We start from the raw sequence: 27,909 nt of genomic DNA, 5'->3' as shown, positions 1-27,909 counted from the left end.
AACAGCAATGGCCGCAAAGGGAGTCAGCATCAGGAGTTACGTTTTTCACACGTGTCCCACACTCACCGCCAAAAGCTGGGATTATACCAGGGAACACTGGGGCCAGCTGAGTTTTTCAGATGCTACTTGCACAAAACCACTTCCTGTACAATTCAGACTTCTCTCTTCAAGGCAAGGCCGTTCTCAGTCAGGACATCAGCTCATTTCGCTGCATTCACTGAGAAACTTGGGTCCCTGGCTGATTCATTTTCGTTTTCAGAGCAGTTCCATCAGCTGTTCATATGAAGTGGCTGTGGAAGAGAAGAAACCCAACGGCTGTCCATATTTCGGTATAATATCGCTGGCTGGGAGGACAGAGCAGAGGTTGGAAACATCTGTTCCATCTGAAGAGACATCACAGGTTTGGGCTCCAAACTGAGCTGATATTGAAAAGTGTGTGTGTGTGTGTGTGTGTGTGTGTATAAGAGAGAGTGGGGGGGTGGATGGCTGGCGGGGGGGTGTATTTTAAACTGGCTACAAAGCTCACCAAGTGAAAATGCTCGTGAGTGTGCAAGAGGAAAAGCAGGGGACAAGCCGCTGTCTCTGTTTGATACTTGGGTACCTAAAGTCACACCGGGGGTGGGCGCATGTGACCCGGGGAGGGAATAAAGTGATGACTGAGAAAGCTTGTAGTTTACAGATAATGCAACTTGTTTCCAACTGCTGCCCCCCCCTGCCCCAGGCAGCCGGGTGTAATCTTGGACCCAACGGGGGCGACTCTCCCCTGGAGCGAGTCCAGCCCTGCCCTGCTCCATGCTAGGAGAGGTACAAAAATATTATAAAGCTGCCTTCTTCCCTACTCAGTCCCTTTGCTCTGTTGGGGTGCAGCAGCCCAGTCCCTCAAACCTTCCCTACAGGTGCTTAGCACCCCATAGGAACAAACCTCGTCTGACTCTCTAGACCAAGGCTGGGCAGTAATTTTTAATGGGGACCACTCCAAGGATTTTGCAAGTGGTCAAGGGCCGCACTTCTGTGCAGAGAGTGGGGGGCCTGGGGTGGAGGTTGGTGCAGAAGGGAGCCTGGGGCAGAGGGATGCAGTGTAGAAGAGTGTGAGGGGTCTGAGGGAGTGTGGGTGAAGAAGGGGGTGGTGATCTGGGGCTGGAGCTTGGGTGCAGGGTCCAGGAGGGGGTATGGGTGCAGGAGAAGATTCTGGTCTGGGGGAGGCGTGTAGGAGGAGGTGCAGGGTTTGGCAGGGAGTTGGGACCTGGAGGTGGTGGGGAGAGGGGGTGCAGAGGATACGGGTAGTGACCAGGGCAGGAGAGGGTTGTGGCCTAGGTCAGGTAGTGCGGGGCAGGAGGGGTGCCAGAGACAGGCTCTGGTTGAGAGGTGCTTACCTAGGCAGCTCCCAGCCAGCAGCCCTGCAGGAACCTGATGCAGGCTGTTTGCCTGTCTGCTGCAGTCCCAGGCTGTTTGGCTGGCTGCTCCATGTGGCTCTGCTCTGGGCAAGGGGGAGGGAAGGATGTTTCACATGCTGTCCCTAGCAAAATTTCTCAGCTCCTATTGGCTGGAAACTGGCCCATTAGAGCTGAAGGAGCTTTCTGGGGGAAGGTGTAGAACATAAGAACATAAGAACGGCTGTACTGGGTCAGACCAAAGGTCCATCTAGCCCAGTATCCTGTCTACCGACAGTGGCCAGCACCAGGTGCCCCAGAGAGGGTGGACCGAAGACAATGATCAAGCGATTTGTCTCCTGCCATCTCTCTCCAGCCTCTGAAACAGAGGCCAAGGACACCGTTTTATCCCCTGGCTAATAGCCTTTTATGGACCTAACCTCCATGAAATGATCTAGCTTCTCTTTAAACTCTATTATAGTCCTAGCCTTCACAGCTTCCTCTGGCAAGGAGTTCCACAGGTTGACTACACGCTGTGTGAAGAAGAACTTTCTTTTATTAGTTTTAAACCTGCTACCCATTAATTTCATTTGGTATCCTCTAGTTCTTCTATTTAGGGAACTAATTAATAACTTTTCTTTATCTGCCCTCTCCACACCTCTCATGATTTTATAGACCTCTATCATATCCCCCCTCAGTTGCCTCTTTTCTAAACTGAAAAGTCCCAGTCGCTTTAACCTCTCCTCATATGGGATCCGCTCCAAACCCCTAATCATTTTAGTTGCCCTTTTCTGAACCCTTTCCAAGGCCAAAATATCTTTTCTGAGGTGAGGAGACCACATCTGTACACAGTATTCAAGATGTGGGCGTACCATAGTTTTATACAGGGGCAGTAAGATATTCTGGGTCTTATTTTCTATCCCTTTCCTAATAATTCCTAGCATCCTATTTGCCTTTTTGACCGCTGCTGCTCACTGCATGGAAGTTTTCAGAGAACTGTCCACGATAACTCCAAGATCTCTTTCCTGATTTGTCGTAGCCAAGTTAGCCCCCATCATACTGTACGTATAGTTGGGGTTATTTTTCCTCGATGTGCATTACTTTACACTTATCCACATTACATTTAATTTGCCATTTTGTTGCCCAATCACTCAGTTTGGTGAGATCTTCTTGGAGTCCCTCACAGTCTGCTTCTGTCTTGACTATCCTAAACAGTTTGGTATCATCTGAAAACTTTACTACCTCACTGCTTACCCCTTTCTCCAGATCATTTATGAATAAGTTGAAGGGGATTGGCCCCAGGACTGACCCTTGGGGGACACCACTAGTTACCCCTCTCCAATCTGAAAATTTACCATTTATTCCTACCCTTTGTTTCCTGTCTTTTAACCAGTTCTCAATCCAAGAAAGGACCTTCCCTCTTATCCCATGGCCATGTAATTTACACAAGAGCCTTTGGTGAGGGACTTTGTCAAAGGCTTTCTGAAAATCCAAGTATACTATATCTACTGGATCCCCCTTGTCCGCATGTTTATTAACCCCTTCAAAGAACTCTAATAGATTAGTAAGACAGGATTTCCCTTTACAAAAGCCATGTTGACTTTTGTCCAACAAATTATGTTCTTCTACATGCTTCACTATTTTATTCTTTACTATTGTTTCGACTAATTTACCCAGTACTGAAGTTAGACTTACCGGTCTGTAATTGCCAGGATTGCCTCTAGAGCCCTTTTAAAATATTGGTGTCACGTAACATGCACCTCTCCCTCCCTCCCCAGCATCCAGAGCAGAGAGCAGCCAGCTGTTTAAAGCCTGAGCTGCTCTGTCCATAAGGCTCCTCCTGAGGTGTCCGTGGGCTGGACCCAGGGACTTGTTGGGCTGGATCCATCCACAGGCTGTATCTTGCCCACCTCTGCTCTAAATCACCTGTGGTACATGTCGAATCATCAGCATAGATGATGAAAGCACAATGGAAAAGTGAGATTTTGACTGATTCCAACAGTTCCTGGCAGAACAGAACTTTCTCAGTTCCTGCAGAATCATCCAGACCCTACAGTTTCATTCATTTCAGTGGACTGTAGGCACGTAATCTGCTTAGGTACTTTTGGAAATTGCACTCAGCGGCTGTCTGCCTTGTTAGGCAACAAAATACTGTTAAAAATCCGGACCTTGATGCGTAAATCAGAATGTGTTAAGAACTTGCAGGGAGAAAGGCGATTCCCTTTGGAAGAGCTGCGTGGTGATGAAACGTGGGTATAGAATTCCACAGGAGATATTGAATCCCAGCAGAACCAGGTGATTGGCAGCAAACATGTAAATCCCAAATGGACACTGGGTTTCTGGGGAATTCTTAGTGTGTTTCAAGTTTCCCAGATCCGCCCACTCGAGATGCCAGTCGCTCCCAACTGTGCAGATGTCCTTACTACAGCCAGATGTGCCCTGGGCTCCCTCTCAGTGGGTCTGAACACGTGCCAGGGCTCTGCTGTGCTAGTCACACTTCGGCCAGGTCTGCCCTATAGGGGAAGGTCAAATTCAGAGACGCGACTGCAGCTGCGTTAATCACGGAACTGGAGTCAACGTCCCTTCACTGGATTTTTTCCATCGTTCCCACAGCAGGAGGCCAATGAGAGCAAACGCTCCCGTCAGCTTCCCTTACTCCTCGCAGGAGCGGGGCGCTGTGGGGAGCTCCCTCTGAGTTTGATTTAGTGGGTCTTTAGGAATCCCTGTTCTACCCCCTTCTCCTCAGGCACTGGGCAAGCCAGGAGCTGGTTTCTCCTGCCTCCTGGGGGGTTGCCTCGTCACTGGGCTAACGGGCACAAGGGAGCTGTTGGCCTCCTACCACCCGCCATTTTGGATAGAGCAAGGTGGGTGCCTCAGCTGCCTGACTTCAGGCGAGTGGTTTCCAGCTGTGGGTTGCTCCACCTTGGGCTTTAGACACAAAAGGCCTTCAGTGGGCCAGGCTTAATGCTGCAGCCTTCTTGCCAGCAGTTCCACTGGCTCCATGCCAGCTTTGTGGCTTGCGGTCTCAGGTGCCGTCTCTCCCCATGCTGGGTGTAGAGAGCTGAGGCGTCTCACCCGGCATGTGGGGATCCCAGGGATTTGCAAGCCGCCTCCACCTGAGCTGTTGCAACAATCAGCCCCTTTGTCCGTTGGTTTTCCAGGAAGAAGCTGTTTCCGGTCCCTGCTTCAGGGGAGGAATGGCTGACTATCAATCGTTTGGAAAAACTACCTGGGTAAGTACCAGCCATGGAGAAATCCACAGAGGTTCTCAGGTGCGGTTCCTGTGGTTCAGAGCCAGTTCGACAGAGACACCAGACTTGTGATCTCATGAGAACAGGCCCTTCTGCAATGGCCCGTGGTTGGTAATCTTGGTTATAGGTTAGGACAGAGGCCTGCCACACCCTCTGGTACTGCAGCCCAAACTGGTCATCTCCCCCCCCCACACACACACACACTGTGTTCATTGCTGATGTATTGCTATATATTATAATAGGTCCCAAACTTCTCAACTGACATCAAATGGACAAAAAAAAGATATAGATTGGAAGGTGAGGATGGCAAAATCAGATGCATGCCCAGAATCTGCCATTGAGTCTTCCTCTCCCTCCTTGTACCCCTGCTCGAACACTTGCAAACACACACATCTTGCCCAGTAGCCGGTCTCTGAGGCTGTGTCCAGACTCAGGGGTTTTTTCGAAAAAAGTAGCCTTTTTTCGAAAAAACTTCCCCTGCGTCCAGACTCAAGCCGCGTTCTTTCGAAATTAAATCGAAAGAACGCGGCTTTTCTTTCAATTTACGAGGAAGAACGCCTTCTTTCGAAAGTTCCTCTTTCGAAAGAAGGCGTTCTTGAATGTAAATAGGGCTTCTTCGAAAGAGAGCATCCAGACTCACTGGGTGCTTTCTTTCAAAAAAGCAAGCCGCTTTTTCGAAAGTTCAACGTGCAGTCTAGACGCTCTCTTTCGAAAGAGGCTTGCAGTCTAGACATAGCCTGAGAGTGGCCCAGACTAGAACCTGCACTGTCATCCAGAGACAGAGGGCTGGAGTCACCCCAAGCATGGTTTCTTGGCTACCAGACATCGAGAAGGCTATTCTCTATGAATAGATCCCATTCTTTCTTGGACACCATAAGGGTACGTCTACACTAGCTCGTTAGTTCGAGCTAGGAAGGGTAATGAGGGCAAGCAGAGTTGCACATGAAGCCTGGGATTCAAATATCCCGGGCTTCATTTGCATGTTCCCAGATGCCGCCATTTTAAAATCTCCCTTAGTCCGAACTCCGTGCCGGCGGCAACACGCGGCACGGAGTAGGTAGTTCTAATTAAAGATCCTAATTCGAACTACCATCATTCCACGGGGAGTAACGGTAGTTTAAATTAGAATCTTTAATTTGAACTACCTACTCCGTGCTGCGTGTAGCCGCGGGCACGGAGTTTGGACTAAGGGGGATTTAAAAATGGCGGCGCCCGGGAACATGCCAATGAAGCCCGGGATATTTAAATCCCGGACTTCATTTGCAACTCCGCTTGCCCTAATTACCCTACCTAGCTCGAACTAACGAGCTAGTGTAGACCTACCCTAACTTCCCATGGAAAGGAGTTTCACAGGTTAGTTATGCACCGTGTGAAAAAAAGCACATTCTCTGATTCAACTAGCTGCCTATTCAGGCCATCAGGAGAGTGTGTTCTTCCAGAACTTGGTGAGTAAAAAGAGTAGGGAGGAACAGGAGTTTTAAAAGAAATTTTATACCAATTTTTCCCCAGTTTCATACAAAAATTGATCAGCTCTGTAGTTGGTCAAAAACAGAGGGAATGTCATGAAAATATGGTTTCAAAACTTGTTCTGATTTTTTTAAAAACCAGCTCCAGTTGTATGGAGCTTTGCACAAGCCAAAATAAGCCTTTGGGGAGAGTTTGAAAATTGTTAAACTCTAACAGTTTGACCCCACACAGCACCAGTAAGATACATCAGTTTACTACAGCAACACATGTTCTACCAGTGGAGTTTTCTAATATTAAGAAAAGACCAAACACCCTCCCTCACTCAGCCATTTTCACTTACACAACATGGCCTGTCACTCTTGGAGCGGATCAAAGATCTGGATCTATTCTGGTTTTTATGCCTTCCTAAGCATAGCAGTGTCTGTGTGTCATGCAGTGAGCAGTGTGACTAACTTCTGGACAGACCGTCGCTCTTCTCTCAGCTTTCCCTCGTGGAGTGAATTGTGTGTCCAAGGTTCTGATTTGGTGGGGCTTATTGTTATTATTGTTTTCATTTTTTGTCCATCCACCTGCTTTGTCCATGTTTGTGTCTGAGAGGAGGCAGGTAGAAGGTGAGGGACGTGGATTCTGTAGGAGTCTGCTCAAGGCACAGCAGCCTTGGAGATTAGGACAGAAACCCCCAAATTCACTCAGGGATGGATGGGAAAGCGGCGCAGAGAGCAGGAGGGAGGTGCTCAGAACAGCCTGGGTTGCCGAGACGACACCCGGCCGAGTTCTGTACTACAGGTTGCACCTCCCTTAACCGGGACTCTCTTGTGTGGCAACCTCAGTGGCCCAGCACGGCCACGGATGTTGCGGGATGACAGAGCCCTGGAGCAGGGGGCCAGCAGCTGGGAGCCTGGCGAGCCTGGTAGTGGCAGGGCTGCAGCCGCCAGGATAGTGGTGTCGCTGAGGCAGCCTGGGTGGCGGTAGAGAACTCTCAGGGCTGCCTGCTGCCTGGCAGCGGGGCTGGGACAGTGGCAGCCCAGACGGGGAAGCCAGGCTGGGGCCGTGTCAGCCTGGGTGGCAGCCGGACCACAGTATCCTGGGCAACAGCCACCTGGCTGCAGCAGCCAGCCTGGCCAGACTGAAGGAGCCGGCAGCGGGGAGGGGCTACAGGCTGAAAGGCAACAATTCCCCTTATCCAGCAAACTCCCTAATCTGGGATCAGTCAGGTCCCGAGGGTGCCGGGCCAGGGAGGTCCCACCTGTAATTGGGGGTTCCTCCATGCTCTGGTGGATCCCACTGCTGGAGCTGGACTGGAGCAGTGACAGACGCACAAAGAGCCGAGCCCCAGCGCTGCTGGAGGCGGGAGGGGGGTCTCCAAGCTGGCGGGGGAGGGCGGACAGTGTTACCCGCAGCTGCTGCATGTCTAAAAGTCTGAGCAGGGAGCCATGTTAGCCTGTAACTAAAAAAACCTGAATAAACAACAGCGGCTAAGGTGCTAGAGGACCGCTGCTGTTTTGTGGTTTCTGTTATGGGACAGCTTAGGGCACGGAGAAATCCAGGAGCAGCCCTAAGCTACAGATTGCTTCGGCCTGTACTGGGTGCGTGTATTCAGCCACGGACACTGCGCCATGCCTGCCAGCTCCGCAAAGTGCTGCCCTCGTCCAGTCCTCCCACCAGCTGGGTGCTCCAAGCACGGGGCTGCCCTGGCGGTGCTTCGGCCATATGCAGCAAAGGACAAACAGAGCAGCGCATCCTCTGCATGTTGCTAACACTGGCCGCCCACTGGTGAGCACATAGGACAGGCCCCCTCTGTGCTGGATCCCCAGCAAATAGGAGCGTGGGTGGAGGCTGAGTCTTGGGCCAGCACCTGCCCCATTCCCAACCTATGTAAGCCCGGGGCAAACAAATGTGCCCTATCCAATCCAGGGGCCCCAGCCTGTGGGCCGGGCAAGCTGCAGTTGTAACCCTGTGTTCTTCCCTGGGTCACCCAGGGGCAGCCACACTCACCCGTGGGCCTGGGCGCCAGATGGTTTCACATGAAAGGAGACCCTGAGTACCCCAGGGGTGATGTTGTTCAGTTGGGGATCCCCTCTCCACCTCTTGCTGCAGCCCCTTGCTCCTACAGGAATATACAGGGGTGGGGCCTCCACCTGCTGGCCCTGTACACACTTAATGCTGCACCTTGGGAGCCTCCAGGGACCAACTTTTCCCAGTTCTAATCTGGATTAATTCCAGACAACCATTATAACTAAGGGTATGTCTACACTACCCCGCTAGTTCGAACTAGGAGGGTAATGTAGGCATACCGCACTTGCAAATGAAGCCCGGGATGTGAATTTCCCGGGCTTCATTTGCATAAGCGGGGTGCCGCCATTTTTAAAACCCCGCTGGTTCGAACCCCGTGCAGCGCGGCTACACGGGGCTCGAACTTTGTTTTATTCTTATTACTATTCATAATTGTCATTGATGGGTTTTTCTAGGGAGTTATTTTGCCATATGTTGAGTTCCTTGGGTAAAGCATGTGTTTGAATAACACATTTTATTGCAACTATTTCAGAGCAAGACGGAGGAGGGGATGCAGAGAGGAGACGAAGGTAAGAGTTACCCAGGATTTGGTCAGCTCAGATGTCCCTGAACTGTAAAAGCGTGCCACCCATCATTATTTTAGAGGCCCCAGCATGGTTGCAGTTCCAGGGGGACTGGCAGTGACATGTGTCAGAGAACCCCCACAGAGAAAATCTTTCCCCCCAGGGTCTGTACTTCCATCCACATGTCGGGCTGCTGCAGGAGCTGCACCTGTACCCAGCCCCTGCAGCTTGTGAGAAAGGGGATGAGAAGGGAGGCAGGGCAGGGCCTTGTTCCCGTCCCGGAAGAGTCTGTGTGCCAGCGATGCGCCATCCCCAGCTCTCTGTCATTTCCACCGAGCTGGACAATGCTTGTTCTACAGACTCCAGCCCTGCACCGTGTAAACAAACACATGTGAGGCGGGCTGGCCCGTTCGCCCCGCTCCACAGCGCGAGGGAAGAGCATGAGGCCATTTGTAGCCAAGATCACCTGCCTCCCTGTGTGCAGCAACACAAGTGGGCTGTGCAGGGAGACTTTGGCGTGGGCACGGCAGGCGTTTGGCAGGGAGCCCAGCAAGGCCGCGCCCTGCCCCGGGGGATGAAAGAGGAAGGCCCAGAGCGGTTGTGCAATACTCTGAAAAACGCGTGTGAGGAGCGTTGGCGCAGAGGACGGGCTGGGACAGCGCAGGGGCTGGCGAGGAAGGAGGCGCAATGAGGGGGCGGCGTTCTACAGACATTTCTTGAGGGTGGCGAGAAGGAGCGGAAATACGCTGGGGAAATGCTCAGAGGTCTGAGAGGCCCGAGCTCCGTCCGGAGGAGGACGTGGCCTGACCAGAACAAGGGTTTCTTTGGACGCGCTTTGTGTTTGTATCTGACTCTCGGATCCTGGACAAAGAGCATCAACCCCAGGACCAGGGCTTATCTGTGTCCCACCAGAGACAGGTGCTGTGGTTGGACAGTGAGGAGTGTGGTGTAAGAACCGGCCCTGTTGGCCAGGGGCTGACTAGAGAGAGAAGTTGCAGGCTCAGCCCAACGGGGAAGGGAGACACATTCAGGGGCCGTGTTGTGACTGGACAGAGGCCCTGGGGTGTGTTGGGGAGGCCAGAGAGGAGAACGGTGCATAATCCAGGCAGAACACATGGGCTCTGGGACGGAACTCGGAGGTCAGACTGGAGAGGGAAGGAAGCTTCTGGAGGGGCTGAGGGGAAGGACAAGGTGGATTTGCATGTGGCCGACGTGCGCAGGATGAAGGTGAGAGAGGGCTCAACAATTGCCCCCAGATTGCAGGGCTGACAGGTGGAGGGAATGGGGGAGGGGGAGTTGAGAAAAGTATCAGAAGAAGGAAGAAGAGACGTGCAGGAGAGAGAAGGGGCTCAGGTTTGGTCACGTTCAGTCTAGAATGAGAGGACATCCACGGGGACAGAGACAAGCAGAGATGTGGGGCGGGAGGGACATTAGTTACTCTTGGCCTCTCGGCCCCAGGGCACGCTGTGCACGTTAATTAGCAGTTGTATAAATAGTACATGTGTAGGACTTGTCTCTTTTATCTGTGCAATGACGCTCTGACTGTCCAACCTGTCTGCCAGCAGCCACAGACGACGGCAGGAGGTCCGAGCTCAGAATCATCCTCGTTGGCAAAATCGGAGCTGGGAAAAGTGCCACGGTAAACACCATCCTCGGAGAAAGAACATTTGAATCCAAACTTGGAGCAACACCAGTGACCCTGACGTGCAAAAAGAGGCGAAGGAGCTGGAAGGGGAGGGAACTCGTGGTGATTGACACACCTGCCATCTTTGACCAAAAGGCTCACGACATGATAACTTGTCAAGAGATTGTTCATTGTGTGAGGCTCTCTGCCCCAGGTCCCCACGCGCTGCTGCTGGTGACCCAGCTGGGCTGTTACACTGTGGAAGACATGGAAGTTGTGAAGCGAGTCCAGGAGATCTTTGGAGATGGAGCCATGAGGCACACGATTGTCCTGTTCACCCGGAAAGAAGAATTAGGAGTCGGCTCCCTGCACGACTACGTGAGACACTCAGATAACAAAGATCTTCAGGGGCTGATTCAGGCGTGTGGGAACCGCTACTGCGCTTTCGACAACAGAGCAACCGGGGCAGAGCAGACGGAGCAGGTTTCGGAGCTGGTGGAAGTGATCCAGAGAATGGTGCAGGAGAACGGGGGCGGGTATTACACCAATGAGATGTACCTGGAGCCCCGTTTAACTGAGCAGAAAGTGAGAAGTTACATTGGACTCAATAAGAGAACCGGGCTGCAGACCGAGGAAGCTGCTTGCATCAAGCACAGGAAAGAGATTTGGGGCGTCGTGGCAGTTGTTGCACTTATTGTCGCACTTCTTCTGATGTTACTGTCTCACGCTTTCTGATTTTCCTCAGTTACTAACAGCCACTGATAGCGTCTCAGTGCAACCGAACCTGACTGCTTCCCAAACCTCGCACCTCGGCTTCTCAGCACCCGCACCGTCTCCAGTGCTGCCCATTCACACAGAACATGAACAGACTCTGTGCTCTTTATTAACTCTCTGCTCTTTAATAACAAAGTCGATTAGGATCGTTTCAATGTGCAGAGCCAGTTTCTATGCCCGGTGCTGAGCGCAGCAACGCCTAAATACGTGCAAAGTGGGTGTCTGCAAGGCATTTAACATGGAGTCAGCCTTGGTTTTTTACGCATCTAGCAGCGACAATGCTAAGATTGTTTCCTTAGTTTACTTACAAATCTAGAACATAAGAATGACCAGACGGGGTCAGACCAAAGGCCCATCTAATTCAGTGTCCTGGCTGCCCACAGTGGTCAACGCCAGATAGCCTAGAGGGAGGGAACCATCATGTGATCCCTCCCCTGTGACCCATTTCCAGACAAACAGAGGCTAGGGACACCGCTCCTACCCATCCTGGCTAATAAGAGTTGATGGACCCTGTCATGGCTCCTTCCCCACTCTGGCATGATAAATGCAGAAGTGGGGGCCAGCAAGTGTACCCCAAAGCCTTATCTACCAGGCTTTGGTATAAAACTTTCCCCAAAATCTTAAAACCCTAGATCTTGGGAATAAAACTTCCGCTGCCACCACGCAAATGTTGCTAAAGAAACCAAGGGAAAGATCATTTGGGAAATCTCACCCCTAAAACAAAAATCAGGACACACCATTAACCAATGCCAGGTTAATAAAAAGAAAGGAAAGAACTTTTATTATTACAACAATATTCCTGTTGCAACCATAATGACTAGATAGGAAGGTAACAAAATATACTCATGGAGAAACTCCATGGGCCTAGAACTTAGTTACAAAGAAAAGCCAAAACACTTTTTAAACAGTGCCAGATCTCAGATCCCAGACCCAACCCTTAAAACAATAAAACCTAACGAAACTGCCTAAACTTTACCCTACTTACAGAAAATGAGGAATGGTGTCTTGGAGAGAGAGAAAGACATGCTTGTCCCTCTCTCTAGCTGCACAGAACTCACTCAGAGAGACAAAAGGAGAAAGGAAAAAACCCAAATTCTTTTGTCCCAGGTTGAAAGTCCCACCTACATTCCTATTGGTTACTCCAAATGGCTAGGTGTAGTTAACCCCTTAATCCTCAGGCTGCTGGCTAACCCTCATAATCATGACAGACCCAACCTCCATGAATTGTCTAGTATCTGTGATTATTAAATTAATTTCTCCTGCCAAATCCAGGCTGTGAAGCTAAGAAAACATGAGTCCCAATTGGCAAAGGGTCACTGTCCTATAACAGCAACTCCCATGTCACCTGGCTACCACCTGACACTCAGAGGCCTGGTTTACACTAGACCAGGCAGGTCAGCTTAGATACACAACTCCAGCTACACAAAACGCACAGCTGGAGTTGGCTTACCTTAAGCTGTGTCGTAGCGGTGTCCACATAGTGAGAGGCTCATGGGAGCACACATTCCTGTCAGCTTCACTTACTCTTCGCAGAAGGAGAAGTACCAGCCAGCAGGGGCTTTCTTCAGTGTTTGATTGAGCAAGTCTACACTAGACCCATTAAATCAAATGCCAGAAGATGGATTTTTGGAGCATCGATCTTCTTATAAGTGTAAAATGTATCTTTGTGAAGAAGGTCACATGAGTGATCAAATGAAAGCTTTTAGCACATTGGTCACTATAAGCATCACATGGTATGTACAGGAAATAATTCAGTCGTATGGATGTACTAAAGTGTGTCAAAGACAGGGTTTGACAAGGACAGTTGACGAAAGGCCTTTGCATTCATGAAAGTCAGATCTTGGCCATGTCTGCCAGTGATGCTGCGAAGTAGCTATAAGCAAGACACTGATTTGATGAAATTAAATTGCTGGAGTTGAAATCTAACTTTGTAGAGGCATAAGAACATAAGAATGGCCATACTGGGTGTGTCTACACTGGCCACTTATTCCGGAAAATCAGCCGCTTTTCCGGAATAACTTGCCAGCTGTCTACACTGGCCCCTTGTATTTCCGGAAAAGCACTGACGATCTACTGTAAAATCATCAGTGCTTTTCCGGAAAAAGTATGCTGCTCCAGTTCGGGCAAAAGTCCTTTTCTGGAAAACTGTTCTGGAAAAGGGCCAGTGTAGACAACACAGATTTCTTTTCCGCAAAAAAAGCCCCAATCGCGAAAATGACGATCGGGGCTTTTTTGCGGAAAAGCGCGTCTACATTGGCATGGACACTTTTCTGGAAAAAGTGCTTTTCTGGAAAAGCATCCTGCCAATGTAGATGTGCTTTTTCTGGAAATACTTATAACGGAAAGCTGTTCCGTTTTAAGCATTTCCGGAAAAGGGTGCCAGTATAGACGTAGCTGGTCAGACCAAAGGTCCATCTAGCCCAGTAGCCTGTCTGCCGACAGTGGCCAGCACCAGGTGCCCCAGAAGGGGTAGACTGAAGACAATGATCAAACACTTTGTCTCCTGCCATCCCTCTCCAGCCTTTGACAAACAGAGGCTGGGACACAATTCCTTACCCCCTGGCTAATAGCCTTTTATGGACCTAACCTCCATGAACGTATCTAGCTCTTTTTTAAACTCTGTTATAGTCCTAGCCTTCACAGCCTCCTGTGGCAAGGAGTTCCACAGGTTGACTATGCGTTGTGTGAAGAAGAACTTTCTTTTATTAGTTTTCAACCTGATACCCATTAATTTAATTTGGTGTCCTCTAATTCTTATATTATGGGAACAAGTAAATAACTTTTCTTTATTCACTTTCTCCACGCCATTCATGATTTTATAGACCTCTATCATATCCCCCCTCAGTCTCCTCTTTTCTAAACTGAAAAGTCCCAGTCTCTTTAGCCTCTCCTCATATGGGACCTGTTCCAAACCCCTGATCATTTTAGTTGCCCTTGTCTGAACTCTTTCTAAGGCCAAAATATCTTTTTTGAGGTGAGGAGACCACATCTGTATACAGTATTCAAGATTTGGGTGTACTACAGTTTTATAAAGGGGTAGTAAGATATTCTTCATCTTATTTTCTATAACTTTTTCAATAATTCCTAGCATCCTATTGGCTTTTTTGATTAATGCTCCTCCCCAGCACTACACATAAGTCTATCTAGATGCCTCGAGAGATCCGCAACCTTCGCACCAGGCAGGCAAGTGACCATACGGTTCTCCCGGTCATAACAAACCCAACTATCTATGTTTCTAACGATCGAATCACCCACTACTAACACCTGCCTCTTCCTAACTGGCGTTCCCTCCCCCTCAGAGGTATCCTCAGTGTGAGAGGAGACCGCAACATCCTCTGGGAGGAGGGTCCCAACTATGGGATGGTTTCCCGCTGCTCCCATTGACTGTTCTCTTCCCCTGAGCCTTTCATCCTCCTTAACAGTGCTGGGGCTGTCAGACTGGAGGTGGGACAGTACTACAGTGTCCCGGAAAGTCTCATCAACATAGCTCTCTGCCTCCCTTAGCTCCTCCAGTTCAGCCACCCTGGCCTCCAAAGCCCAAACTCGGTCTCTGAGGGCCTGGAGCTCCTTGCAACGGGTGCACACATACGCCACCCGCCCACAGGGCAGGTAATCATGCATGTTACACTCAACGCAATAAACAGGATAGCCCCCACTCTGCTGCTGGGCTGCTGTCTGCATTTTCTCCTATGAATAGGCAGGTTATCCTTTTGAGTGATTTGTACTTACTCAGAATCACTGAAATCTCTGTTTTTGTTAATAAACTTCTTGTTGCTCACAAGTACAACTCGATGTTGTAATAATGAAGCCGAGTGTGAACCCTCAGTTGAATCAAACAGGCTGGTGTGTACACTAGGAGGGCGGTGAAGCACTGGGCTAGGTTCCCTGGGGAAGTGGTGGAATTTCCATCCCTAGAGGTGTTTAAGTCTCAGCTTGACCAAGTCCTAGCTGGGATGATTGAGTTGGGGTTGGTCCTGCCGTGGGCAGGGGGCTGGATTTGAGGACTCCTGAGGTCTCTGCCAGCCCTGGGGTTCTGTGAGTCTACAGTGTCTCCTTGGAGCCGGTGAACTTGGTGAGTCCAGGGAGAGCCCAGTGACCGGGGCTGGGCAGTGAAAGGAAATGTTCTTACTGGGGATTGGGGAACTGGGGTGCAGCAGGGGTTCCCCACAAGGCAAGGCGGAGGCTCAGGCAGAGAGGTACCAACGTGACTCAGAACTCTGGGCGGCCTGGGAAAGCATCACAGTGAGGTCGCATTGGCAGGACTGGCACTTGGCTGAGGTCCCCGCTCCATGCCCTGGTCCATCAGAGTCTGCAAGAGTCCCGGCTGAGACGGCTGGAAACAGACCCCCCCCCCCCCATCACCACCAAAAGTTCCAGTTTTGCTCTTTTCTCTTTGCTGGTCTCGGGGGATAGCAGTGAACTCGAACAAGTATGTAACGCGCGGGGCAGAGAGACCGTGAGGCTAGAGCTGGCCAGACGGGGTTAGAGACGCGGGCGAGGAGCATGGGCAGGTGAAAGGAGCAGCCGAGCCGAGACGGAGGCAGAAACGCAGCAGCCAGTGGACGCCCACCAGACGGCCCTGGGACCAGAAGACAGGAAGGGGGTGGGGGAAACCGCTCAAAATGCTGTCGACAGAGATGCAACCCCCCAAGCTGTGGTCAGACGTGTCCAGAAGCCTCCCAGACAGGACACGTCGTGCTGGAGTCACAAGGAAGTGATTGCGTGGGAGAGCTCCACATTGGGAAGAGTCTGTAACGTCCGGAACATTCCCGATAACCGTCCTTCTAAGCACTGCAGGGTGTTCAGTTGTCTCGGAGGGGGGAGGGGGGAAGGTTTCAGCAGCAAAGGGCAGTTGGTGGCAGGTCCAGGAGTATTGGGGTGAGGATCAAGTCAAGTCCCTTGTCACATTTGAGGGTGACTTTGTCCCAAACGTCTTGCAGAAGAAGGTTGGAGCCACCAGAGAGGCAGCCCCTGAGCAGAGCGGAAGACAAGCCCTGCGTCCATGGCCCAGCAGAAAGGAAGGAGCCGCGCATGTGCAGTCACCCCCAATTCAGAGACTACAATGATCCAGGTCTCTGTGGGTATCACCAGGGTGGTGCATCCCCCAGGCCTGTGATACGCCAGCTGTCAACGAGATGGCCTCATGCCGAGGGTCCCAAACATTCCTGCTGCGGCTTCCTCCGGAGATTCCTGTCCCCTGCTTGCTCCCATCCGTCTATGCATGAGCAGGGTCCGCCTGAGCTTTCCCCGGCATAGATGGGACCGGGGTGAGAGGACAGCAGGAGCCTGCCAGGTTTGCACAGACCCAGCCGCTCTGCCAGGTCCTGGCTGTAAATCACTGTAGGACTCTGGCTGTCCGTGACGCCCAAGCTCGAAAGGTGCAGAAACGCCCCCAGGAGAGGGGTTATGAGGATCAAACACGAGTGCTGGTTGCCAGAGCCCGTAGCACAGGGGTCCCGATGGGTGAGTGTTCCCGGACTGCGCAACTGGCTAATGCTATGCCCAGCTCATGTGGCACCTGCTGGTGCTGGACATAATCATGGGTGGTGGGTGAAGGCCCCATTAGGGAAGGCAGCTGAAGCCCTGCCCCTTCTGCCCAAAGCCACACCCCTTCCCTGAGACCACACCCCTTCACAACCTTTCCCCCTGCCCCAGCCAAACCCCACCCAACCCCAGCTGAGGGCCAGGGCTGCCACGTGGCAGGGCCCCGGGCTTCCCCCAGCCTCCGGGGAGTCCGGCTGCCATGTGGCCTGGCGACTGCTCCTCGCAGGTGGCTGGGCAGTGCAGGCAGTTTTGGGAGGGCTATGCCTTCCCTTGCCTAGATTCCCTGCTGCCCAGGCTCAAAGGCCGCCCCCCCCTCAGGGGTTGGAGGTGGCTGCACCCCTGAACTCTGTGTCTTCTCAGGCCAAGGGCAGCCAATCAGCAGCGGGGTGCAGTGAGGACAGGCTCTCATCTGACTTTCACACACCAAGGAGGGAAACTGAGGACACCGCCCAGCACACTGGGTGGGGTGAGGTGCATGTTTGATCTGGCTCCCTGCTTTGGAATCGTGGGTCTGGTATTTTCCTCGGCCCAGGACACGCTCCAGGCATGTGGCCCCAGCAAACGCAGGGAGCCCCCCTCCGCCCCAGCACCGCACAGAGAGCGCCCAGGTGCCCCGGCCTCTCGCCTCTTCCTCCTTGTTCTCCCAGCAGGGCTGCAGAGGCGGGAGCTGAAGCAGGCTCTCCTGCCCCTCCTCCGGGGGTCCCACCTCCCAGGGTGCAATGCAGGGCTCTAATGGCCTTCCAGCCCGAGCTGCTCGGCACCCAGCCCCGAATGCAGAAACAGGAAGGGAAAGAGAAACTGGCCTGGAGGCGGAGGGGGGTCGGGGACAGGGAGCCTCAGTGGCAGCTGACCCAGGGGAAAGGGAACAGAAGCCACTGCAGCCTGTGGCTGGTGACCAGACGCCCAGTGGTGTCAGTGCCTGCTACGGGGACAAGACCAGGAATGGAGCTAGAAACCCACCCGGGCAGGTGGCCTCTGTCCCTGGGTTACTGCCCTGCAAAGAGAGCCTGGGCCAGATCCTGCACCGCACTCAGGACTACATCAAGAATAGCCTCTCCCGTTCTGGGTTCTGTACAAGAGGCTCCAGCAAGCCGTCATTTAAGGCATAGAGAAATGTTATCTCTGCATCTCGTCCTGAGGGGACATGTACCCAGTCAATATGGGGATAATAGAAATCCCCCATTATTACAGAGTTCTTTATTTCGGAAGCCTCTCTAATCTCCCTCAGCATTTCAGTGTCACTATCACAGTCCTGGTCAGGTGGTCGATAATAGATCCCTACTGTTATGTTCTTATTAGGGTATGGAATTACTACCCATAGGCTATGTCTACACTCGCGGCTTCTTGTGCAAGTAATATGCAAATGAGGCTAAGCATGGAATATTGCCAAGCCTCAGTTGCATACCTAATGAGCCACCATTTTTTTCAGAAGAGGCTCTTGTGCAAGAAGGAGAGTCTACACTGCCCCTTCTTGCACAAGAAAAACCCTCTTGTGCAACACCGTTCTTCCTGAGAAGTAATAGGTGTAACGGCGTTGCACAAGAGGGCTTTTCTTGCGCTAGAAGGGGCCGTGCAGACGCTCCTTCTTGCGCAAAACCCTCTTCTGAAAAAAATGGTAGCTCATTAGGTATGCAAATGAGACTCGGTGATATTCCACGCTGAGCCTCATTTGCATATTACTCGCGCAAGAAGCCGCGAGTGTAGACATAGCCATAGTGATTCTATGGAACATGTTGATTCACTTAAGACATTTACTTCATTTGAGTCTACATTGTCTTTCACAGATAGTGCCACTCCGCCACGCACACGGCCTATTCTGTCCTTCTGATATATTTTGTATCCCGGTATGATTGTGTCCCACTGATTGCTTTCATTCCACCAGGTTTCAGTGATGCCTATTACGTCAATCTCCTCCTTTAATACTAGGTACTCGAGTTCACCATCTTATTACTTAGACTTCTAGCATTTGTGTAGAAGCACTTGAAAAAATTGCCACTGCTTATTTGTCTGCCCTTCCCTGATATATTAGATTCTTGTATATGTGATTGTTTCTTGTCTGATCTGGCCCATACTTTATCATCTCCCCTCCTCTCTTTCCAACTGAAACCATCAATGGATTCTCTTCTAAGAGAAGTCCCCATCCGATCCTCTGCACCAATCAGCTTTCCCCCATTTCTTAGTTTAAAAATTAAGATGAATTTCTTAATTACATGCTCCATTATCTTCCCTGGCACAGAAGCTAAACTGACTGATCTGTAATTTCCTGGGTTGTTCTTATTTCCCTTTGTATAGATGGGCACTAGATTTGCCCTTTTCCAGGCTTCTGGAATCTCTCCCGACTTCCATTATTTTTCTAAGATGATAGCTAGAGGCTCAGATACCTCCTCTATCAGCTCCTTGAGTGTTCTAGGTGCATTTCATCCTAGGTGAAACTTGATGATTCCCTGTTCTGTTCAGTCCCTCCTGGGCACCCAGCATTGGCCACCGTGGGCAGACGGGATACTGGGATGGTTGGACCTTTGGTCTGACCCAGCCTGGCTGTTCTCACAAGTGCAGGTACCTGCAATAATCTCATTATCAGCTCTTGGAACTGCTCTAGGTGATCAGCCAAATGTAATCATGTCCTTTTCATCGCTGTTATTCTCACCCAGACACAGAGGGTATTTCTACATTACATGGCTCCGTCGACGGAGCCATGTAGATGAGCTTTGTAGACATAGCAAAATGAAGCGGAGATTTAAATAATCGCCACTTCATTTACATCAAAATGGCTGCCGCACTGTGCTGTTTTTCGGCTCAGCGTGATAGTCTGGACGTTCAGTGGTCGACTTCAAAAGCCTTTGTTGACTGCCCTGGTAAACCTCATCCCACGAGGCATAATGGGGCAGTCGACAAAGGCTTTTGATGTCGACCACCGAGCATCCAGACTACCGCGCTGAGCAGTCACACAGCTGATCGGCAGAGCGCGGCAGCATTTTCGGAAAAGCACAACTGAAGGGGAAGTACGAGAAGGTGTCTGGGGAGGTGCTGTCCACACAGAGCGTGGCTGAGAAGTTGTCTCAGGAATACGCTGCAGTGGAAGAGATATTAATGGAGATGATTGATAAATCATCTCGCAACTTCCAACATCTGCAAGAAATTGCTCTGAAACCCAACCCGCTGTCCACCCCGAAATACATTGACCTGCTGATCATGTCGGAGCAACAGGAACTGAAGCCTGGGTACCAGGAAAGAATAAAATCACTGAAGGACATGAAGGAAATGGCAGAGATTGTAAGAAAGATTGCCAATAAGGAGCCCCTGCTGGAAGTAGAACACAGTCTGTACAGGAAGCTTGAAGAAAAAAAGGCTGTGTTCAAAAAATATGTGAAAGGAACAGTAAATTTAATTAAAAGCTTTTTCGATAATTACTGGCTGCAGCTCCCCATGCGAAAGAAGCAGCCGGTGTAACAAAGCCTGTAGCTTAGCCCGGATTCAGGACTGGCCTCCTCTGCTCTGTGTAACATTTTCCTGTAATATCCAGTGAACCTGAGCCTCTTTGCCTGGCTCCCTGTGACTGCGCTGACTTCCATTTATTGCAGTGTAACTGGCAGCAGGACCTGGCCCACAACGTGAATGTGACGTCATAGTAGGAAACGGCGTCAGTGTCAGATGTTCACAGGGGGATGTCTCCGGTCGTGGTGAGAGCCCCATGCCCAGCCCATCATGCGCCCTCTTTCGACTGCCTGTGTTGGGACTGCACCAGTAAGCGCAAGTGCTAGCAGGGCCAACGCTTGGCTTTGTTATTTCTCTGAGCACCAAGCTCTCCCAGCGCTGGCGGAGCATGTGAGCCATTGGCAAGATGCCAGGACACAAGTCATCAGCGGGAAGACAAAACTGGCCCCAGAACTGAACCTTGGGGCACTCGGCTAGGAACTGACCAACCAGACACCACTGAACATTACCTGCCAAAACCCTGAAACCAGTGCGGCAGCCCTTCCTCAGGAAGCCCCCTCCAGTTCAGCGGCAGTGAGACAGCCCGTTCTCAGGGGGTCCCTCCAGTGTGGTGACCCTCTCTTGGGGGGCCCACTCTCACCTGGGGGGTCTGCCCCTCTGCTGCCAGGATGGCACCTCTCAGGGACGTCAGCCGCCTGCTTCCCCCATGAGTCCCCTTGGGGCGGTCCTCTCACTCTGAGCCCCGGGGCCTCCACCCCCAGAGGGAATAGCGCCCCCCTGTTCTCTAGACATGAGCGACTCCCAGCCAGCCCCAAACAGGTGGGCTTATAGAGCTTTGAACAGAGCCAAGGATCCCTCAGGCCAGTCCTAGGCCCTCAGCCCTCACGTCAGTCTCCCTGCAGCCAGCTGAGTCCTGCCCGCCCTGCTCTCAGTCCCCAAAAAACTGCCCCAGTCTCCCAGAAGAGCCCCCAATATCCCCAGAAACAACTCCTCCCCTGTCCATTATCTTCCCCCAGGTAACAGGGTCACCTGGGCCCCTCTTCTCCACCCCATCCTCCATCCAATGCTCTCCCCTTGCTGGGATCAGCTGATCTGGTTGCTGGGGTCCCTCTCTGCAGCCCCTTGTCTGTCATCTGTCCGGACCCAAGGTCCTCTGAGCAGGGCTGGGGTCACCAGGGTACCAGACACCACAGCTCCAAGTCTGGGCTGTTCTCTGCAACAACAACCCCCCCCCCTTCCTCTTTGTTACATTAAACCAGTAACTTCTGGGCACTGAGCGCCCCCTTTCAACTATTTCCCTGGGAGGGTGGTGAAGCACTGGGCTGGGTTCCCTAGGGAGGGGGTGGAATCTCCATCTCTAGAGGTGTTTACGTCCCGGCTTTACAAAGTCCTGGCTGGATTGATGGAGTTGGGCTTGGTCCTGCTTTGGGGAGGGGGCTGGACTCAGTGACGCCCGAGGGCTCTTCCCACCCCAGGATTCTATGATTCCATGTAGCTCCTATTGGCCAGAAACCATCCAATCAGAGCTGCAAGATTTTGCTGGGGGTGGGAACAGTGTGAGAAGCATCTTTCCCTCCTCCCCTGGGCTCCCAGGAGCTGTGGCCCTAGACAAACGCCTGGGAATGAGCTGTGGAGGCCGGGCCACATGGCTAGGAGGGGGGAGGGAAGGGTCACTAGCTAGGAGCAGCCCGTTGCAGGTAGGGGCGCAGTGATGGCCAGGGCTGGTGGCTGCTCAGGAGGGGCCTGCGAACAGGACCTGAGCCAGATGGCCCAAGGGCTGGGCAGTGGCTGCGGGATCTGCAGGTCCAAGGGAGAGAGGTCCAGTATCCAGTAATGTCTTTTACTGGCACATGACCCTGATCGCCAGATGCTCGTGACCTGTGGCAGAGGCAGCAGTAGCCAGCTGGGACAGAGGACCCTGGGATTCATTCCAGCATCAGGCCTGATGGCTCCATAACTTCCTAAGAAATGATTTTGGAGGTTGAGAAATTGTGATAATTAACCCTCAAGAACTCCAGATCTGAATGGGGGAGGGGTGTATTGAGGTCTGGATGGGGATCGGGGGGTCTCCATTCTGTTGGGCTGGCGTTAGACCGAGGTCTGAAAAAGACACAAATGCCTGATTGGCAGCAAATCTGGTTTTATTGATCTATAAACTACGGCTCCGTGAGTGAATAAAACCACAGAATACAAGAGCACGTAGAGCCCCGAGTAAAGCTCGTCTGGTTATACAGGGGATTACAGCAGCGCGGTTCTGAATGGATGCAGGTAACTCGGTCCCAGCAGGGACGGGTCCGATCACCCAGCAAAGCGAATAACGAGCCTGAGTAGCTGGGCAGGGACGAGTACAATGTCCTCTGTGTGATTTCAGCGGGACTGGTCACTTCCCACCTGCTGGGAATCCTCGGATACGGCTGTAGCGGTCGGACTGTTCCAGACTCATCCTGAGTCAGAGCTTCATTACAGCTAGAGCATGAAATAGTCTTAATCAGCCTTTCAGCCACTCCCCTTTAACCCTCCTCAACCCAGACAGAACAGAACACGCACTAGGGAAGGGAAGAAGCAGAGAGGAGAGAAAATGCAGCTGCGCTTGGTGGTGCCAGCTTTGCTGTCTTGCTGCTGCTGAAAAGCTACTCACAGGCCTGATCAGCCCCTCCGAGCCCTGTCAAATTGGTACCAGCTGGAGCTGTTTCAGTCAAGAGGTGGGGAACAGTGTTGGGGTCGGGACCAATGACCCACAGAAAAATCAATCGGGGGCTGCACACAAGTGAGAACATGAAACAAAACAAACAAACCCATCACAGATGTGGCCCCTGGCTGGGAAGGAGACAGACCCTCCCCACATTCCCCACACCCCAGAGACTGGGGGTGCAGCCTCGTAGATTTTATGTACTCCCGCCCCATGGCAGGGCAGCAGGGGGGCTGGAGCACCAGTGCAGGCTCCCCAGTGCCGGAGGGAGGGGGGGCTGAGACTCGGGGGCCAGATCCAAGCAAGCCAGAGGCCACTTCCAGATGCCAGGCTTGAGATTCCCCACCCCTGGCTTAAGGCTTTGCTGGATGCCCTGGGACAGATTGTCCCGGGCAATGTTTTACAGAAGTGCCACCCCCTGTGCTTCAGCTGAGCCGCTCTGGTTTGCGGCAGCAGCAGAGAAGAGCCGGGGTCAGGGGGACGTTTCTTATGTCTGATGACTTGTGTCCTGGCATCTTCCCTACGGCTCACACACGCCACCAGCGCTGGGAGAGCTCGGTGCTCAGAGCAATAGTAAAGCCAAGTGTTGGCCCCGCTAGCACCTGCGCTTACACTGGTGCAGTCCCAATGCGGGCAGTGGAGAGAGGGTAAGTGACGGGCTGGGCATGGGGCTCTCGCCCCAATTGGAGACACCCCCTGCAAACATCTGGAACTGAAGTTGTTTCCTCCTACGTTGTAGCTTGTTCCATGTTCTCCCCCAGGTGGAGTGGGCCAGGTCCTGCCGTCAGTTTCACTGCAATAAACGGAAGTCAGCGCAGTCACAGGGAGCTCAGGGAAAGGGACTCAGGCTCACTGGAACTTACAGGCAAATGTTACACAGAGCAGAGGCGGCCAGTCCTGAGCCAGGGCTAAGCTACACGCTTTGTTAAACCGGCTGCTTCTTTTTCATGGGGAAATTGCAGCCAGTTATTAGTGAAACCAGCTTTTAACTAGATCCACTGTTTGCATACGATCCGCTTTCCCTTTTACAAAGTTTTTGAATGCAGCCTTTTTTCTTCAGTCTTCTTGTACAGACCCTGTTCTCCTGGCAGCAGGGGCTCCTTATTGACAATCTTTCTTATTATCTCTGCTACTTCTCTCACTTCCCGCAGTGATTTTATTCTCTCCTGGTACCCAGGCTTCAGTTCCTGTTGCTCTGACATGATCAGCAGGTCAATGTATTCCGGAGTGGACAGCGGGTTGGGTTTCAGAGCGATTTCCTGCAGACGTTGGAGGCTGCGAGATCTTTTATCAATAAGCTCTACTAATATCTCTTCCACTGCAGCGTATTCCTGAGACAGCTTCTCGACCACGTTCTGTGTGGACAGCACCTCCCCAGACGCCTTCTCGTACTTCTCCTTCAGTTGTGCATAGGTCTGTTTCTCTTTCACTACTGTGTATTCCCACTTGTACTTTTGACTGAAATGAACATTCCAGACACATCTCCCAGGGCACACTGTGCAATATCCTGTGTTCCTGTCCATAGCTGCACACCCGCGCTTGCCATCATCATTAGAGCACGAACAGGGATAGTGACACGTATAGTGACAGTTCCGGCAGTTCATTATGTAGTTCCCTGTCCCAGAGATGTCTATTTGCACCGGCACTGTTTTCTCCACCTCATACTCAAAGTCTTTATTGGCCTCCATGTCATCCTTATGCTGCTCCAGAGCTTCCTGTGTCTTGCGCAGTTCTTCCAGCTTCACCAGGCCGGCTTTGATTTGGGGCTGCAGCCCTTCCACGGCCACCTCCAGCTCCTTCCGCTCCCTGAGAACCTCCTGTGTTAACATCAGACTTCTAGTTTTCAATTTTAATAAAACCCAAAAAAATGTCTGCATGCTCATGGCTCCCATTCTCCAGAACATTTCATCAAAATTACACCTGCCCTCGTCAACTGCAGCATTACAGGTGAAGAGGACGGAATTATTGAACTTGAAATACACAGGGTTGCCCTGAGCATCCTTAGCACAAGGGACATCAGCTGTTTTAATGGCCTCTAGCACAGGGGGGGTCTGCCCATCGGCGAAGGTGACCAGGATTAGGATGTTGTCTTTTATGTCCTTCCCAAAAATGGAGAGCACCGAGTCAAACACGTACCTCTGGGCGTGGGTCAGACGAGCTAGTGAGGCCTGAACCACAACGCAGACGGCGTCGACGTGACTAATGGCCCCTGCGGTGGAGAAGAACTCTTGGATCTGCCTTGTTATCGCCTTGTCTTGCTCTATCCCTCTGGTGTCGCCAAATCCCGGCGTGTCTATTATAGTCAGCGAGTAGGGGACTTGGAAGCCCTCTGTGTGATTCACTTCATAGGCCGTCACCTCAGTTGTCTGGCTCTCATCCTGGCTTCTGTTTGTTATTTCATGGATGAACTTGAACCTGAATTCATCCTTCCATTGCACACCCAGGATGTAGTTGATCATCCCGTTGATGAGAGTCGTTTTCCCCGACCCGGTGGCTCCCATCACCATAATCACTTTGTTAGGGATCTCCAGGGTCTCCTTCCCCAGCCGGTACTTTGGATGTTCTGCGTTAGAATCAAACACCTTCTCTATGGCCAGTGCACACACCGCGGGCCACCCTTCTTCTATCCGAGTGCTCTTTCTCAAGAAATCTTGTGCTAGTGTCTTTAATTCCTCTCCTGCTGATGTAATTGACACCTCCTCCCCGGGATCACTCACAGCCCCGTCCGCACACACGGCCGACACCCGGAATCTGTAGGGTGTCTGTGGCCTCAGTCCATCAATGGTGCAGGACTCGGTTCTCTTTCCCGTCCTTCGCTCCAGCCATTTGGCTTCTCCAGACTCCTCTCTGTATTGCACCTTGTACTCGCTTATACTGACTCCATCTCCAATGACACGTGGACTCTCCCAGCTCAGGGTGATGGCTGATGATTCTACTATGGCTTTCTCTGGCTTCCCAGGGGGGCTGGTAGGAGGAAGCGTCTTCACCGTGTCGCTCACGTCGCTGCTCTCGCTGAGCCCTGGTTTGCTCACGGCCGCGTATCGGAACTGGTACTGGGTGTTTGGACGGAGCCCTGTGACTGTGAGTGTCTCTTGTGTGTTACTGACATTCACAGCCACCCAGTTCTCCTGCCCGACAAGTCTGTACTCTGCCCGGTAGCCACATATCTCAGCCCTGCCATAGGCTGCCGGCTTCAGCATGAGCTGCACACGGTCATGTCGGACTGCACCAATCAGAGGAGGAAGAGGCTTTGATGGAGGCTGGAAGTTGGTGTTGACCAGCTCTCCATCCTCATTCAGGTAAATGGAAGTGCCTGGATTGTCCTTGTCTGGAACAGAGGCCACAATGAACCGGGTCTTCCCGTTAGATTCATTGACACGGGCAAAATCTGAAAAGCACTTTGCAGCTTTTCTAGCTTTTTTACGTATTTCCTTGTCCTCAAACCAGGCCTTGGATTTTGGTTCCTCACTGGCAGAACTGGCTGGTGCTGGATCCTGAGTGTCCTTAGTAGACTGGGTATGAAGCCAGAGATGCAAATCTGATAAATATGGCTCCTCGTCGTGTAAGGAGGTGAATGTAAAAGAAACGACAAAGTCAAGCCCAGGGTCCAGCACTATTTTCTCTAGTTCACTCTGGGAGAGCACCACGTCTACATTGCTTAGGGCACTAAGGTAGGAATTCACATAATTCATCTCTCGCTCCTTTGAGTCCAGGAATTCATTGAGTTTCTGAGTGTTGAAGGGTGACAGGTTTTTGCGTGACAGAATGTCCACCAGGGCCCCTTCCTCTTCCCCCCCTCCACGGATGGAGGGTAAGAGTCCAGCCAGCTCTTTCTGGAAAGTCTGTCTGTGTTGCTTACACAGACCTTGGAACTGTTGGACTTTCCTCTGGATTTCAGGGAAGGTTCTGGCAATTGGATTCTTCCCCATGTCGTTGCATCGCATGTCCAGTTCTGCCAGGTCCTCCATTGCAGTCTGAGCATCAGAAATCAGCACTGTACTGATCTCACGCATTAGCCGAGCAGCTCTGGAATCCAGCTTGGTCAGCGGGTACAGCCAGACTCTCATGGGTATGGCCTTCTCCCCGTTCTCACCCAGCCGCGCTGGAAGGGTGGAATAAATGGTTATGGCATCTTGGAAATTAGTTGGATTTTTCTCAAGTGCAAAATCACCATGGAACTTGCAGTTAAATTTGTCAGCATTTGATTTGTCTTTTTCATCCATGTTGAGAGACCCTGCCCCTTCCACAGAAAACAAGGGTAACTTTTTAATTGCAATCTGGAGCGATCCCTCGATCTCTTGTAGACTCTCAGTAGAAGAAACTTCTCGATCGAACACGAAGAAAGCCTGGGCGCCGTACAGCACAGCTGTGACCACGTGGGTGGCCGTGCCTTGGTCAAACACAGCAGGATAAGAGACGTTCTCTGCTCCTAAATGGCTCATTGTTAGGTGCTCAAACCTTGTTGTGGTTGAGTACTGGAGAGTGACTCGGGCCTGGTGTTTGGATGTTTTGGTGTCATTTAAGTATTTGGCAGATCTGCTTACTTCAACCAAGCCGCCCAGGAAGCTGGCCTTCAGCGATGCCGAGACATTGAGGGCGCTGGCCTTGTCCTCAATGATGTCAGATGCGATGATCTCACATTCAGTCCTGGGTTGTGGTTTTGTGTTTACATCCATGCGAAGCCGTTCCAGGTCCCACAGCGTGATCCCTGCAATGTCAGAGAGAAGCACACGGTAACGTAGCTGATGGGACACCCAGCACACAGCGTCTATGCAGGGTTTAACTGTCATTTCTGAGACTGACAAATAACGAGCGAGGGACACCACGTGAACTGGCCAAGTCACAAACGTGCCTAGTCAAGGCTGAACGACATGGCTAACGGCTAACAACCTCCTCTTACTCCTGCCTCCTTACAGGACTTGGGAGGACGTCATCGTGTGTGATTTATTTTGAATAAAGCCCTCTCCAGAGTGACCGAGTTCACTCCCCACGCTGGGTTCGCTGATCCAGGGAGCAAGTGCTACACTTACGGTTGAAATGCCACGTCCATTAGAAACACCTGGCTCTTCAATTTAGGCAGCTCGGAATTGCCACGTTTGCCCTGGTCCGTGGTCTGTCTAGGCCAGTGATCTCTCTATGAGAGTGGCCAGCCCCGGATCTTTCGCCAGAAGGTGCATGA

At 51.8% G+C, this 27,909-nt stretch overlaps 2 protein-coding genes across 2 annotated transcripts; one reads left to right on the top strand and one right to left on the bottom strand.

Moving 5' to 3' along the window:
* Window positions 1-106: 106 nt before the first annotated feature.
* On the top strand, window positions 107-12,902 carry LOC102454822 (GTPase IMAP family member 2-like). Its single transcript, XM_089775960.1, has 4 exons — window positions 107-400; window positions 4,532-4,603; window positions 8,634-8,670; window positions 10,227-12,902. The coding sequence occupies exons 2-4, from the start codon at window positions 4,568-4,570 to the stop codon at window positions 11,021-11,023; spliced, it is 870 nt and encodes a 289-aa protein (XP_089632086.1). The 5' UTR covers window positions 107-400; window positions 4,532-4,567; the 3' UTR covers window positions 11,024-12,902.
* An 8,055-nt stretch (window positions 12,903-20,957) lies between these two features.
* LOC142825180 (uncharacterized) lies at window positions 20,958-27,624 on the bottom strand. Its single transcript, XM_075916953.2, is given in 2 exon segments — window positions 20,958-23,779; window positions 23,782-27,624. Coding segments are annotated over 2 exon segments (3,819 nt in total). The 5' UTR covers window positions 27,521-27,624; the 3' UTR covers window positions 20,958-23,699.
* Between the last annotated feature and the right edge of the window lie 285 nt (window positions 27,625-27,909).

This window comes from Pelodiscus sinensis, chromosome 2, assembly GCF_052426305.1.
Source record: "Pelodiscus sinensis isolate ZL-2025 chromosome 2, ASM5242630v1, whole genome shotgun sequence".
Lineage (NCBI taxonomy): Eukaryota > Metazoa > Chordata > Testudines > Trionychidae > Pelodiscus > Pelodiscus sinensis.
Note: the sequence above shows the minus strand (reverse complement) of the source record. Positions and strands in the feature narration are given on the sequence as shown.

Bases quoted from the DNA above. Each gene is read 5' to 3' on its own strand.
- LOC102454822 (XM_089775960.1), top strand. From the start codon at position 4,568: ATGGCTGACTATCAATCGTTTGGAAAAACTACCTGG. The intron at 4,604-8,633 runs GTAAGTACCAGC...CAACTATTTCAG, and splicing joins CGTTTGGAAAAACTACCTGG to AGCAAGACGGAGGAGGGGAT. The intron at 8,671-10,226 runs GTAAGAGTTACC...CCTGTCTGCCAG, and splicing joins GATGCAGAGAGGAGACGAAG to CAGCCACAGACGACGGCAGG.